This window comes from Hippichthys cyanospilos, chromosome 10, assembly GCF_059441005.1.
Source record: "Hippichthys cyanospilos isolate Australia breed blue-spotted pipefish chromosome 10, RoL_Hcya_1.0, whole genome shotgun sequence".
Classification (NCBI taxonomy): Eukaryota; Metazoa; Chordata; class Actinopteri; order Syngnathiformes; family Syngnathidae; genus Hippichthys; species Hippichthys cyanospilos.
The window spans coordinates 22,262,386-22,277,752 of NC_142378.1; the positions used below are offsets into that span (position 1 = coordinate 22,262,386).

Here is a 15,367-nt window from a genome sequence, read left to right on the forward strand (position 1 = left end):
TTTCCTCCCAAACTACAAAAACATGCAGGGAAGGTATAGAAGGCCGTCTAAATCATTCTTGGAGTGTGTTAGTGAGCGAATGGTTGTTTCTCTTTGTATGCCCTGGGATTTGCTAGCAAACCAGTTCAGGGTTTCCTGCCCGAAAAAAGCTGGGATTTTCTTCTAATATAAATCGTTATAGAAACACAAAAAACACAACTCAATGTTAAATCTGGACCAGGTTCTCGGGGCCCTAATGTGCCGAATTATCATGGCCCTGCTCGAACCAGCACTAGCCCTGTACATAGCTGGGGTTGGGTCAATACATAATATGCCACAGTTTGGTCAGTTTAATAGTTTTCCATTCGATATTAATGCATTAGTCATCAGCATAATTATTATTGTCAATATTAAAAGGTACCTAACAAATTGTTTTTTGACAAATCATTGAAACTCATTCTTTTCTTTAATTTCATGAACTTTTTAAAGTATTTGAACTTTACCTTATTAATTAAAGGGTTATTTTAAAGTGGTATATACATTTTATCACCTTTGTTTTTGAGAACCCTTGCCCTCCCAAAAATAAAATAAATAAATGAGTAAATGGGTGCCTAATTGATGCTTAATTAATATGAAAGAGAGTTTTTCTACTACAATTGTATGTATAACCTTATAAAATACTTACACAGAAAAATGAATGGTTATGATGACATAATTCTTCCACATGTGTGTAAACCTAAATGCAAATTAATCTGTAGCTTTACACTTCAAACATCTCCCTTAATTTTATGGAACAGCTTTTGCACATTTTGAATCACTAACTCAACTTATCATATACACCAAGGTTGTCCAAAATCAGTCCTCGAGGGCCGCTGTCCTACATGTTTTTCAGGTTTCTTTTCCTGACACACTTGATTCAAATGATCAGCTCATCAGCAAGCTCAGTAGAAACCTGATAACGATCCTGATCATTTGAATCAGGTGTGTCAGTAAAAGAAACCTGGAAAACATACAGGACAGCGGCCCTCGAGGACCGACTTTGGACACCCCTGATATAGACAGATATTAAAAAAAAAAAAAAAAGAAAATTATAAAAATTCCAGCTTATCTCATTTCCAGTGAGTCACATCCCAAACGCTAATGGGGTAAGAAAAGTAAGGAAATACCTACTTATGACATAATATTTTTCTATTTCAATAACTAGCTAGCGCTGCAAGCAGCTATTAAGCACCCTCGGAGTCTGGGCCACGTTAGAGTAATTAATGCACATTAGACTTACTCGGATGCGCAGACTGGTATTTTCTCTCTGGTATTTGTGTGTACAGTATTGGATGCACCAACAATTTGGCAACAATGAAAAAAAATAGCTAGAAAGGATAAATCTCATGTCTTGTAAAGTCATCATCTTTTCTTTTATATCTGTATGTTATATATGTGACTGCTGACAGCTAATGTGTGACTTGCAGGGGAATGAGTGGGCGAGCGAATGAGAGGCATAGAGGCAGCCCACTTCCGCAGCAGGAGGAAAATTTAGTGTGCAAATGAGCTTTGGGTTGAGTTTCATGGTGTGCTATTGAAATAAATGTAAACCCTTCCTCCTCGCTATCTTTGTCGCCATGTGAGAGCCCATTATCCCAAACCTTGTGGCAGCTTCACGATTTCTAACCTCCTCCACTACAAGAACCACTTTGCTCTTGAAAGCCATTGTAATATTCTTGTGTGTGAACTAAGGTGAACTCGAACTCCTGTCCCCTGTCAGTCCATTGTATTGTATGTTTCTTGGACTGGTCCAGTTTGTTAAGTCAAAATTTCATACCTTGTACTAGGGCTGCCATTATGTCCAAAATCATAATAATTATTTTGTCAAGTTGAGATCACGATTATTAATAACAATTGTCTAGTGTTTTAGGTTCTTCACTGTGCTTGTCTCACACTTGAAGGGTAGTACCAAAAGCTGAGCGTCAAACCGGGTTCCACTCAATGACCAGACTCTTGTTTTTTCCTTATTTCCTTTTTTATTGTTTCTTCAATCCTTGTGTTATGTTGGTTGATGGAGTGTCACAGGTGAGCCATACCTATAGCCACAGGCATAGGCTTAGCCATAGGTAAAAATCCTTAAAGACAAACAAAAACCGTTAACTCTTTCCACATTCCTTATAAAAGCAGGTACACATGATTACATAATCAAAATACTCAGTGCACGTTTGACATTAAACTACAGTTTTACCTTAAAGTTGAGACTAACTACTTTTAAATGAATTGACGTGCAAATACAACAAAATATTAAACCTTTTTACCATAGAAGCCATAATAAATTACAAAGCTACTAACTATAATTATTACACACGCCTGAAGATTTAGTGCCCCCCCTGTGCCTGCTCAGTTTAATGTTTGCGCCTGACTTTACCTTGCGCTGCGATGGCGTCTATTGTTGACTCAGTACTAGCCACGGCTATGGAGTGAGTCCTTTTGTTTCCATTGATTACACGCAGCTGCGTGATTAACATGCTCGGCTTGCGCTCACGTGACAGCTGTCAAAAAAAAAGGGGGCGTTTGCCGCGACACCTTCCACTCAAGTTTTCTGTAAACAAGCAGAAAGCTTGCAGATTGAAAAGGTGAACAATTTCACCACTAGGGGCACTGATTTTCTACAGGCAATAGAACAACAAGCCGCCTGACATCTCTAACCATCATCTAACCTTTCCTTTCGGTCAATAACACGTAAGGGCGGTTTCGCTGAATGCTGAGGGTGAACTGAAACACCATTGCCTGGGATGACCAGAACCTCAACATGCCTCACGACCCCCCTTTAAGTCAGGAGCTACAGTGACAACTCTACCAAGTCTAAACTGCCCTCGCAAAGCATTCTGATCGCAAAACCAAACAACATCGCCAACAGACATTTCTTTCCGTAGTGTGCCATTTTGACCTCACAAAAGGTTTGGGCCTGCAAGCTGGCACCATGCTTTCCAGAACTCATTCACTTGAGTCTGGATTTCCTGCAGTCTATTGTAGGGGTAGTTATTAAAGTCAAAAGTCTTGATGTCTCCACTGCAAGACGCTCGGTCTAGCAGGAGTGAGTTTGGCGTCACATAGTGAACACGATCCTCCTGACTGCACTCTTGCATCAATGGGCCGCTCGTTTGCCAGGTTAGGTTAGGTGCCATATGGAGGGCTGTGAGGAGCTTGCTGAAGGTAAGGCTTTTGTCGACTTGCTCATACTTTGAAGAGCTCTCTTGGCGACCCTTAAGGCAGCTTCAGCAGCCCCATTTCGACGCAGCGAATCGGCAGGGAGCACTCTCCAAGTCCAGCTTGTCCCATTCTTCTCTGCATACTCCCCCAGGCTTGCTGTGTCCTGGCTGTTCAGGAAGGTGTACAGGTCTTCCAGTAAAGACTTCGTACCAATGAAGTTGGTACCAGGGTTTGACTAAACCTTGAGTGAGTGGCCCCTGAGGGCAGTGAATCTTTGGTAAGCCATTAGGAAGCTCTGTTGACATTGTTGACTAGGTTGTAGTGCAGAGCCCGGCTTGCCATGCAGGAGAAGATGACCCCCTAGACCAGGGGTGGGAAACTCCGGCCCTCGAGGGCCTGCATGTTTTCCAGTTTTCTCTCCCTAACACACCTGATTTAAACCATTAGCTCATCAACGAACTCTGCTCGAGCTTGAAAATAATCCTAATCATTTGAAGCAGGTGTGTTTGAAAGAGAAAATGGGAAAACATGCAGGACACCGGCCCCCAAGGCCTGGAATGGGCCACCCCTGCCCTAGACCTTCATAGTGACTCTTCTCTTGACATCGTCTTTCACAAGGTAGGGTCCAAACAAGTCAACTGAAATGAACAGGAATGGTGCAGCAGGTCTAGATCTCTCCACTGGCATGTCAACCATCACCTGTCGACATACTTGAGCTCCGGCCTTCCTGCAGTGGACACACTGGTTCACAAGTTTTTGAGCCAGCCTCCTGCCTTGTATGACCCAGCCTTTCTTCCGCATCTTGAGCAAAGTCCCAGCTACTCCTTCATGGTCCTCCTGGTGACTCTGGCGTGCCAACAGAGTTCCCAGCCAGGTGTCAAATGGGATCAATGGGATAGCCTGGCCATCTTCTTTGAAGTGCTGGACTCTGCCACCTAACATCAACAGCCCTCTGTCCTTGTCTTTGTACACGACCAGTCGGTCTGTTCTGGTGCTGGGGAAGGTAGCTCCTCCTTGTGCCACCACGCAGAGGTCATGACCACAGTGACAATGCCCGCAGCCAATGGGACTGACTGCCACTTTGATTTTCCCCAGGCTCTGCCATGAAAAAACTTCTTTGCTGCCCTCCAGACCAGTGCGATTACCTTTACCAGTCTGGTTAGGCTGCTGAACCACTGGATATCCATCAGGTCTGTGGCTGCAGCCCCAGCAGGAGGCCTGTGCATCTCAGTGGAGCTCGAGATTGGTTCCAGCTTGGTTTTTAGCTCGGGTTCTACCTTTGCTCCAGCTCGGGTCAGGGCAGCAACAAACAACTTCTTCTGGATCCGTGTGAGGTTCTCTCTGGCTTAGACAGCAACATCATTGGTGGACTTCACCAGCCACTCACCTTCTGGGAGACTTAGGAACCTGGAACCCAGCTTCCACTCTGTGTCTTCATCCAGGTCCATTGGACTTGAACCTCTTGAGATTATGTCTGCGATATTGAGAGGCCCAGGGATCCACCACCAGTCTTGGATGTTTGTGCTACCTTGAATTTCCCCGATTCTGTTGGCAAGAAATGTTTGGTAGCTGTAGCTCTCGCGTTGGATAGCTCCCAGGACAGTCTGGCTGTCAACCACTTTTCCACACGGATTCTGCAGTGCTTTTGGAAGTGCTTTTTAAGACGAGCCGCATAGACTTCCGTGCAAACCTCAGCCATAACAGCGTCCCCCTTGTCTAATGGCGTCAGCTTGGCTTTGGCTTCGACAAGTCATACGGTCACGTCCTCTTGATGCTCCCACCGGAGGTACAGTACAGCAACGTAGGAGCGTTCGCTCACGTCAGAGAAGGTGATTCCGCAGGGCTTGGCACCAGGATCAGGTGGTGTCAAGGCTCTGGTGAATCTCAACTGGCCGAGGTCAGCGTAATCCTCCTGGAGGCAGTTGGCATCTTCCCGGAGGCCCTTAGACAAAGGTGCATCCCACATGTCGACTGATGGTCTAAAATTGATTTTTGCTTCCTGGAACGCTCTTCTCACTAGGATGGCCCTCTTTTGCTTGACTGGTGTTTCCAAACCAAGAGGGTCGTCCAGCCCAGAGACTTGACTGAGGAGATGTCTTCGGGTGAGTGGACTTGGCACCTGCGCTCTGACTTCCTCTCTTGGCAGGTTTTCTCCCAGTCTCATTTTCTTTCTCTTCTTGGAAAAGTTTACAGCTACCATTAAGTGAAGCTTGTCGCTCTCTGGATCTTACCTAAGGCCTACGGCTTTACTATTCTCCTCTGAGAGTTGGTTTTGGAGGACCATCAATGAGGGTTCTTTTTTCCTCAAGTCGCTGAATTCTGACCTTCCCCTCTGGCCTGAGTAGACGCACGGCTTCATGTAAAATCCTCCGGCTCCCAGGATATACTCAACATTAGCCGTTATTTGTTTGAGCTGGCGCAGGTCATCATGGGAGGTCAAGATGTCATCTTCATAAGCGTCTTGCTCCAGCACACGATGCTCTTCCGTGAGATGGTGGAACACTGGAAGGTTGGCTGTCTCCCGCATGGCAATTTGTGCTATACAGCCTGCTAGTTTTTCGCTGATGTTGACCCTTGTGATCGCATACTCCTGGATGTCTTCTTCTGCAGAGTTGATTTTAGGCGCAGATAGTAAATTACTATAGCTGTGGACCCGAAGCAAGAATTGAGCAGACAGCCGGTAAGCCCCGTTTGTTCCTCCACGTTGCGCATGCGCTGGTTGTGCGGTGGCGGAAATAGGCACGGGGGGGGGGGGGGCTAAATCGTTCGGCGTGTGCATTGTAGTTAGTGGCTTGCTGAAGTTTTATTCTTTGTTGTATTCACGCATTAATTAATTTAAAAGTAGGTAGTCTAATTTTAAGGCACTGGCAGTTTAATGTGAAACGCGTACTGTGTATTTTGATTATGTAATATTGTGTATCTGGTTTTATAAGGAATGTGAAAAGAGTTACTGTTTTTTGTTTAAGGTTTTTTACCTGTGGCCAAGCCTACACCTACGGTCATGTGTGTGGCTACGGCTAAGGCTCACCTGTGACCAAAATAACAAGGATTGAAGAAAATCAAAATAAAAAGGAAAAAATAATAGGAAAAACAAGAGTCTGGTCATTGAGTGGAACCCAGTTAGAAGCTCAGCTTTGGTACTACTCCTTCAAGTGTGGGAGAAGCACAGCAAAAAGGTTAAAACACTTGACAATTTCAATAAGACAGAGCAAGCACATTCACAAATCACACAAATTAGTTATAATTTAGATACTAACTAACATGTCAGAAAATAGAGGGGAAAAAGGAAAAAAAGGTTTGCTTTCCAAAGTAAAAGCAAGTGTTTTATTTTGATTTCACGCAAAGATGTTTAGTGTGCTTATTTGGAAGACTACAGAAATCAGAGAATATCTATTGATCAGAAGCTGTAATTGGACATTTTAAAAATTAAATCCAAACACAAATCCTCAAAAGTCATCACATAGTTTGATTATTAATTTGTTGATTAATAGATTATTCATTATACTTCTAATAGGGTGATTGTGGTTAAACTGTGGGGGGGGGGGGAAACTGTAGAACCATACTTTTTTTTAAGGTGGCATATTTGTTTCGACTGGATGTGTCAGGAGCCCATGATAAATGGGGATGTGTTGTTAGGCTGTCTATTACAAGTTTTTTGTTTTTCCCTATCACAGGAAAGTGAAAGGATGTACACTCGATGTCCACCCAACAGAAAAAGCCATTGTCGTCCAGTTTGAGGTTGAGGCAACAATACTTGGAGAGCAAGGGGATGCCATGGTTGGAGGTCGCAAAGAATGTCAGAAAATGTACAAAATGGTGTATTTTATGACTTATGTATTTGTGCATTATCTTGCCAGGATTATCTTGACAGATTTTATGAACTGAAATAGGAGTTTAATGTTTCTTTTCTCTACTCCACAGTATTCGTCTGAAAAGCTTGAATTCAAACACAGACACATCATTGTTGGCTCGGAAGGTAGTAGAGGAATGTCATTTGATTCATCCCTCAAAACTTAACGAGGTTGAACAACTCCTGTTCTACCTTCAAACCCGGAGACAGCCAAATGGTAGTAAAGAGACAAGATCTCTAAATGCTTATAAAATGAGTCTCAAACGTTTTTTTTTTTGTTTGTTTTTTTTTTTTGTCGCGGGCCATTTTGTAGCTTCATATTTCTTCATTGGGCCGATATGATGTGGAAACCAAATACATTTTAAATTGTCTCAGTAATATTGCTGCACGTGACAAATTGATGGCTAAGTAATTTTAAAATCAGGAGTTTGTATTTCTGTTTGTTTGAATAAAAGATCTTCTTGAAGTATTTTTGAACTTACTGTCGCAAAACAAGCCAAAAAACTTTGCAAATTTTCAACTTTATTATTTAATATACATACATGACAAGTAAAATTTTGAAACTGGGTTTAGCAAGGGTCAATGTAATTGTCATGACTTGCTTTTCCGGGCCACATAAAATGATGTGGCAGTCCTGTATTGGCCCCTGGGCCTTGAGTTTGACACCTGTCGCTTATAATGCAATTGATAGATTCCTTCATAATTGCAGTGTCTTTTTGTTCCCTGTCTTTCACAGATGACCAAGAAAAAAAAAACACCTCCCCTCGAGATTTTGCACCCTATACAAGTGTTGAGGTAAGCAATAATGTCGGGAGTGTCGGGATGATTACAATATTGATTGTTTTTGAGTACAAACAATAATGTGCAATCGTGGGAAGTAAAGTAAGACTAATATTTGGGTCATTCCATAATTGGAGTACATTTTACATCTTAGTGATCACATTTTAAATCATCAACATATATATTACGGAAAACATGTAGTTTCTGATTAAATATACTTGTTCTGAGACCAAGTAAAAAAGAGAAAAGATTGCTAGAAAATAGTTTTAAATACTAAATAAGTCTGGAGTACTCTCCAAGAATTACATTGTAATTTAATTTATATTGGTATCATTTATTTGATTGCTGTCTCCTGCAACTGTAGGAACATTTGTTTTAATAAACATGTTTTAAATAATAATTATTCTTGGAACATGCATGCTATCCTGTTACCAGAACACGTTTTAGCATGGTAGAAGAAGAAGAAAGCAGTGAATAACATGATGAGCTGGACTTGACACCCTCGAACAGCTTTCCAAAAGAATGGGTGGAGCAAAAGTATGTTCTCTTCTTACAGTGTTTTCTATCAGGATGTTGATGACACCAAGCTAAACCACAAATGAAGACCCTTGAGTTTGTTTAGCTTCATGAGATTGTGGTGGTGCTCGTCACGGATTGTCAATAATACCACGTTCAAACATAGGAGGGTCCATATGTGCACTTGGCACCAGGACACCTTAGGGTGCAGTTCGATATCGACTGCGTGGTCTTGTCAGCGGATTAGCGGCCACATGTTTTGGACACTCGGGTGAAGAGTGGGCGGACCTGTCACCACACAACTGATCACCACCCTGGTGTTGGCTTGGAGGGTGGGAGAGGATGCCAGTCAGACCTGGCAGTATCATGAGGGGCTGCTGGGAATATCTGACAGAGTCCCCTGTTGGCTGGAGTTTTAACTCCTACCTCTGGCAGAATTTCTCCCACATCCCGCGGGAGGCGGAGGACGCTGAGTGCGAGTGGACCATGTTCCGCACCGTCCATTGTTGAGGCGGCTAACCAGAATTGTGGCTGTAAGGTGGTCAATGCCTGTTGAGTCCGTCAAGCTGAAGAAGTTGTTTGGTTGAGTTTGGTGAGGCTAAAATGACAAAAAAAAAATTGTCCACCATCTGACGTCTCAGAAGAGATAAGCAGTTAACACCGTTAATCAACTCGAGAGGTCGCTGACTTCAACTCAAGAGATCGTGAGACAGTGGGCAGAATAGAAGACCTCCTCAAATCCACTGGCACGTCTTCTCTTGAAGAAGCAGAGTCTGGAAACTCCAAGGTGTGGGCTCTTCTATTTCTGGGGCTGAAGTCACCGAAGTGGTCAAAAACCTCCTTGGTGGCAAGGACCCGGGGGGTGGATGAGATCAGCCCAGCGTGCCTAAAGTCTGGGTGTTCTAGGGCTGTTCAGGTTTACAATACCCTACAACATTGTGTAGACATCTGGTACAGTGCTCCTGAATTGGCAGACTGGGGTGGTGGTGGCAGACAAGAAGGTGTTTTCAAACTAAAGAGGGATCATACTCCTCAGCCTCCTCTATTCAGTAATGATGGAGATGAGGGTCCGTCAGGAAGACAAACCTCGTAATCAGGAGCAGCAGTGTGGTTTTCATCCTGGCTGTAAAGCAGTGGGCCAGATCTAGACGCTCGTCAGGGTCTTCAAGGGTGCATGGGAGTTCGACCAACCGTGTTGTGTTTTGTGGACTTGGAAAAGGTGTTTGACCGTGTCCCTTGTTGAGTCTTGTGGGGGGTACTTCGAGAGTACGGGGTACCAAACCCCTTAATGAGGGCTGTTTTGTCCCTCTACCACCATTGTCAGAGTTTGGTCCGCGTTGCCGGTAGTAAGTCGAATTTGTTTCCAGTGAGGTCTGGACTCCACCAAGGCTGCCATTTGTCACTGATTCTTTTAATTAGTTTTATGGACAGAATTCCTATGCGTAGCCCAAGTGTTGAGGGGTCCGGTTTAAGGGCTCAGCCTTGAATCTCTACCATTTGCGGATGATGTGGTGCTGTGTTGACTTCTTCAGGCTGTGACCTCCAACTCTCGCTGGAGTTCGCTGGGTGTCCGGGCTCTCCCTTAGAAATAAGGTGAGAAGCCTTGTCCATCGGGGATGGACTCAGTTTCAAGACGCATTTTGAAATTGTGAATTTTGTCTACAGTAACCAAGCCCAAATCATTTCACAATTATGTAGTTACCGAAGTTACCGTAGTTACCATTTTTTAAATTTAATTTCATTTTATTTTTAATAATCTTAAAGGATCCACATAAAAAAAAAATAAAATCCACATAAGAAGGGCTGATTTTGTTTGTCCTTACATTTACAAGATCAGGATCTTGGGCTGTTTTGTCTCCGAAGACTCTATTCCAGTGCTCCTCAACCCGCTAAACTATAGGTGTCGAACTCCAGTCCTCGAGGGCCGGCATTCTGCGTGTTTTCGGTTTTCTTTCCCCAACACACCTGATTCAAATGATTAGCTCATTAGCAAGCTCTGCAGGAGCTTCAAAATGATCCCAATCATTTGAATCAGGTGTTTTTGAGGGAAAAGGTTTGAAAACGTATGATATCGGCCCTCGAGGACTGGAGTTCGACACCTGTGCGCTAAACAGATAAAATAAAAAGGCATAGTTTTCATCATTATTTACATTTGTCAAAATAATAGTTAACATCCCCTCCCTTCCATTTTCAATCAAGGCTTTGCCACATTGAAGGATGGATCAGCCATCCAGGGTCCTTTTTTGACCTTCATCAATATCCTGCTTTGAACATCAAAAGAATTTTGAACATCAAAATTGTAGCGGATTACAACCTGGATTACTTTACAACAATAACAGTCTTTGATGCTTATCTTAATTTATCAGGAGCGGTATCCAGGCACTAGTTGAGCAAGGCAGTCATATTTTTTTGGGTGACATTTGCAGGTAAATCAGCCTTCAAAGCTTAGCATTTTAGTCCATTTCATTTTATTTTATTTTATCCACTGCAAGCTTGTTTTGGTGGTAACAAACGCACTTAATATCAGGCATTTGATCAAAGCAGCAGCCTCCATTTCTGCCTTGCCCTATCTTCCCAATGCAACATGGCATTCTCTTTGTCCACCAAATCATTCTTGCCCTTTTCATTGCCGGAATCTGAATCAGAGGCCCTTTCTCACTCAAATGAAAATCCATGTTGGCCCATTTTCTCTTTCGTCAGAATACTCAATTTTAGCAGTGACATCGACAATCTGGCATCTCACTCAACGGGGCAAGAAATGGCCCTGTCAATGACATGATGTTGCATTCGTTCCCAAAATGTTTGTCCTTTAACAATAACTAGGGTGATTTTGGACTAACTGTTTTGCCGAATACAGGATGAACATAAATTTCTGTTTTCTCGTGAACTTTTTAAAGGGTTAGGCTTATATGATTTAAACGTTCCAGAGTGAAATACGGATAAAAGTTACACTTGGCACATAAAATAGTGAGAATTGTATGGTACCGATACTTTTAACTAAGAAGTGAAATGTCTCATGCCTCTCATTCTGTGGCTGCCTCACACCCTTCATGACATTGTTCTATCTATCTACCTATGTACCTATCTATCTACCTGCCTGCCTGCCTGCCTGTCTGTCTGTCTGTCTGTCTGAATGTCTGTCCTTTCTTTCTTTCCTTCTTTCCTTCTTTCTTTTTTCTTTCTTTCTTTCTTTCTTTCTTTCTTTCTTTCTTGCTTTCTTTCCTTCTTTCTTTCTTTCTTTCTTTCTTTCTTTCTTTCTTTCCTTCTCGCTTTCTTTCTTTCCTTCTTTCTTTCTTTCTTTCTTTCTTTCTTTCTTTCTTTCTTTCTTTCTTTCTTTCTTTCTTTCTTTCTCTCTTTCTTTCTTTCTTTCTTTCTTTCTTTCTTTCTTTCTTTCTTTCTTTCTTTCTTTCTGTGACCCGATCATTGAAATGGTGGCCACAGGCCATCGGGTTGCTGCTAATGTTGACGCCATTTGGGTTGCTGTTAATGTCGACCCCTGCATAAGTATCTATTCCTCCAATTAAAGGCCTGATTATTGATACCTTTGCCACTATTTTTCTGTACCACATACTTTGACAGACCAGATAGACCAGTTTGGATGTTCAACTTTTCTGTCTTTTTAGCTCAATGAGGAGGCGAACATCAACAGCATTGACGAGTATTTGGAGCTGCTATATGAGGACATCCAAGAGAAGATCAGGGGAGCCACCTTAATCTTTCAGCTAGCCCGTAACCCCGATAATTTAGAGGAGCTCAAGCAGAATGGTATACACTGTTTATTTTCATAATTTAATTGTATTTATGTCCAGCCTAAACTTGAAGTAATATCAGTGCTCATTTTACCTCTGACATTTTTGGGTCCCCAAGACCCAAAACCCTAAAAAGTTATGGGTCATAAGAGAAATGTTTGGAGTCCCAAAAAATGTGCAATAAAAAGGACAGAGTAAGTCTAAGGTTCAAACGTGAGCAAAAACCAACAACAAATGTCATAACCATTAAAATGTCACAATAAAATTTATAGAAGTAACGTAATTTTACCATCCGTCATAATCATCTTCAAAGTGCACCCGTTGATACAACTTCCATTTTGGTAGAAAAGTCAGCTTTTTACTTTGAGTGTTTATCTGTTTTGTTCCTCTTCTTGATCTTCCAAAGTCTTTCATTATCACTTTTTATTTTCTGGCTCATTGATGCCTAATCGTGTATTACTTGACTTGCCACTGAAACTTAAAAAGTTGATGTTGTTCCAGGCCTAAAAATAACACTTTTAGAAGGCTTTTTTTTTCTTTTCTTCTTTTTTTTTTCTTTCTTTTCTTTCCTTGTTCTCGGCCCTCAACCCGTGATTTGCTCTTCAGATTTTTTAATGTCTTGTGAGTTTCAGTTCTCCATGCTTGTGTTTGGCCAGTATGCTCCCATTGTTACTGGTTAGTGATTTGTTCTTCTTTTATAGTAACTACTTTAGGTGATTACTTTTTTTCTGTGCCAGCCTTTTACTATTGCCATTTATGTTTGACCCATAGTTCTATCTTTATCCTTGTAAATACTCATTTGTTGTAAATACCTATTGGCTCTATTTAGGGCCCGAGCAGTGACCACTGCGAGGTCCCTATTGTTCCTCCCCAGATTATTAGGGCCCGAGCAGTGACCACTGCGAGGTCCCTATTGTTCCTCCCCAGATTATTATTATTATTATTATTAGGGCCCGAGCAGCTACCGCTGCGAGAGCCCTCTTGTTTTTCTCCGGATTATTATTATTATTATTATTATTAGGGCCCGAGCAGCTACCGCTGCGAGAGCCCTCTTGTTTATCTCCGGATTATTACTATTATTATTATTATTATTATTATTAGGGCCCGAGCAGCTACCGCTGCGAGAGCCCTCTTGTTTTTCTCCGGATTATTATTATTATTATTATTATTATTATTATTATTATTATTATTATTAGGGCCCGAGCAGCTACCGCTGCGAGAGCCCTCTTGTTTTTCTCCGGATTATTATTATTATTAGGGCCCGAGCAGCTACCGCTGCGAAAGCCCTCTTGTTTTTCTCCGGATTATTAGGGCCCGAGCAGCTACCGCTGCAAGAGCCCTCTTGTTTTTCTCCGGATTCTTCTTCTTCTTCTTCTTCTTCTTCTTCTTCTTATTATTATTATTATTAGGGCCCGAGCAGCTACCGCTGCGAGAGCCCTCTTGTTTTTCTCCAGATTATTATTATTATTATTATTATTATTATTATTATTAGGGCCTGAGCAGCTACCGCTTGATATTTTTGTGTTTCCCAATACAATGCAAAAAAAATGGCTCTGCAGCGCCACCTAAGGTTGAAAAAGTGCACCTGGTCCCAGCCCGTTTGACCTAGAGCTACGAAAATTTTTAGGCATATGTAGGACCTAGAGACCTACAAAAAAGTCAGCGTGAGTCATGTGCTCAGATGTACAGAAAAAATGTTATGAATTTTTGAATGTGCATTTTTGGCCCATTTTTGCACGTTTGCAGGTCCCAAACTGCTCCTTGTTTCTCCTAAACGCTTTACTCAATCGCCTTCAAATTTGCTGTGGTCCATATTCACACATAGGGGCACAAGTGGGCAAATTTTGGTGCAGATCCGCTGACATATATGATAGGGGCGTGGCTTCAAATTATGTGTTCAATTTTTCCTTCGCCAAGAGGGACAAAAACCTTAATAACTTTGATGTACTAGCTTAAAAAAATCTAAAACTTCATAGACACATGGAAACTTATGTCTTTAACACCTTTAAAAAAAGTTTTTTAAATACCTACTAGCGCCGCATAGTGGTTGATTAAAATGTCATTTTTTACACTTTCATGTATTGTGCTCAGTCTGTTTGAGTAAAACAAATGAAAATTGGTCAGAATATCATTAAGACATGGAATATTAAGGTTTTAAAATTTTACGACTTTTCGATAATGGGCGTAGTCTGCACGGCACCTCAAAGTCAGATGACTCGCCAAAACGAAAAAAGTGCCTGTAATCTGAGCAATTTAACAGTACCAATAGCGACACCCGGTGCCGGACAAAAGAGATAGTTTTTACACTTTCATGTTCTCTGCTATGCTGCTTTCAGCAAATTCACTGAAAATTAGTCAGGAGAATATTGAGACAAAGCAAACATTAAGAAACTCAAATTTCATGACTCTTCAAATTTGGTCAAGTTTTCCATTTCAATTACTTAGTCAATTACTTACTTTGCCCGTTGGACAAATGCGAATACAAATGTTACCTTTTCTAGAAAATTGGCCTCTACAGTTTTCCTGCGTATGGCCGAATACATCCATACCCAAATTTGTTCATACCTCGAACTGTTCATCCTTCAACGTGCTCATGTCTGCGAGGGCCCGTTATAGCTGCTTGCAGCTCTAGTTATTATTATTATTATTATTATTTTTATTCTCCAAAGTAAATCGCAAATGTGAGGGCCTAAACATGCACAAAAAGTCACCAAAATTTGCACACTCATCGGGCCTGCTGTAAAATTAGGTATTTTGGTGTTTTCATACATAAAATCTAAAAAATTGATTTTTAGCGCCACCTAGAGGCGAACACTTCTCCGGTGTCACGGCCAGTTTCACCTAGAGCTTTGAAATATTTTTAGGCATATATAGCACCTGAAGTCCTACAAAAAAGTTATAGAGCGTCATATGCTAGGATGTACAGAACCAGAGATATGATTTTTTTATGTGCCTTTTTGGACCATTTTTGGATGTTTGCAGGTAGCAAATTCTTCTTAATAGCTCCTAAACAATTAAGCTGATCAACTTTAAATTTGGCGTGCTTCATAATCACACTTAGGGCCACATTTGGGTGCAATTTCGTGAAGATCGGCCAACATATATGATGGAGGCGGGGCTTTAAATTATGTGTGTCAAATTTCCTTCGCCATGAGGAACAAAAACCTTAATAACTCCAATGTTCAAGCTTCAAAAAATCTGACACTTTACAGAAAATTTATTAGTTATGACCATAAAATATCTGCATGATAAATTTTAAAATTATTTACAGCGCCACCTAGTTACAGACAAAAATGTCATT

General features: G+C 41.6%; 1 protein-coding gene across 3 annotated transcripts in view; it reads left to right on the plus strand.

Annotated features, from left to right (window-relative positions):
- Nucleotides 1-15,367, plus strand: part of kifap3a (kinesin-associated protein 3a) — a 75,654-nt gene that overhangs the window by 423 nt on the left and 59,864 nt on the right. For all 3 annotated transcript variants that reach the window (XM_088425305.1, XM_088425306.1, XM_088425307.1), the window contains exons 2-5: nt 6,846-6,977; nt 7,093-7,238; nt 7,758-7,816; nt 11,941-12,082. In XM_088425305.1, the coding sequence (XP_088281431.1) occupies nt 6,846-6,977; nt 7,093-7,238; nt 7,758-7,816; nt 11,941-12,082 (479 nt within the window). The remainder of the gene's footprint in view (nt 1-6,845; nt 6,978-7,092; nt 7,239-7,757; nt 7,817-11,940; nt 12,083-15,367) is intronic.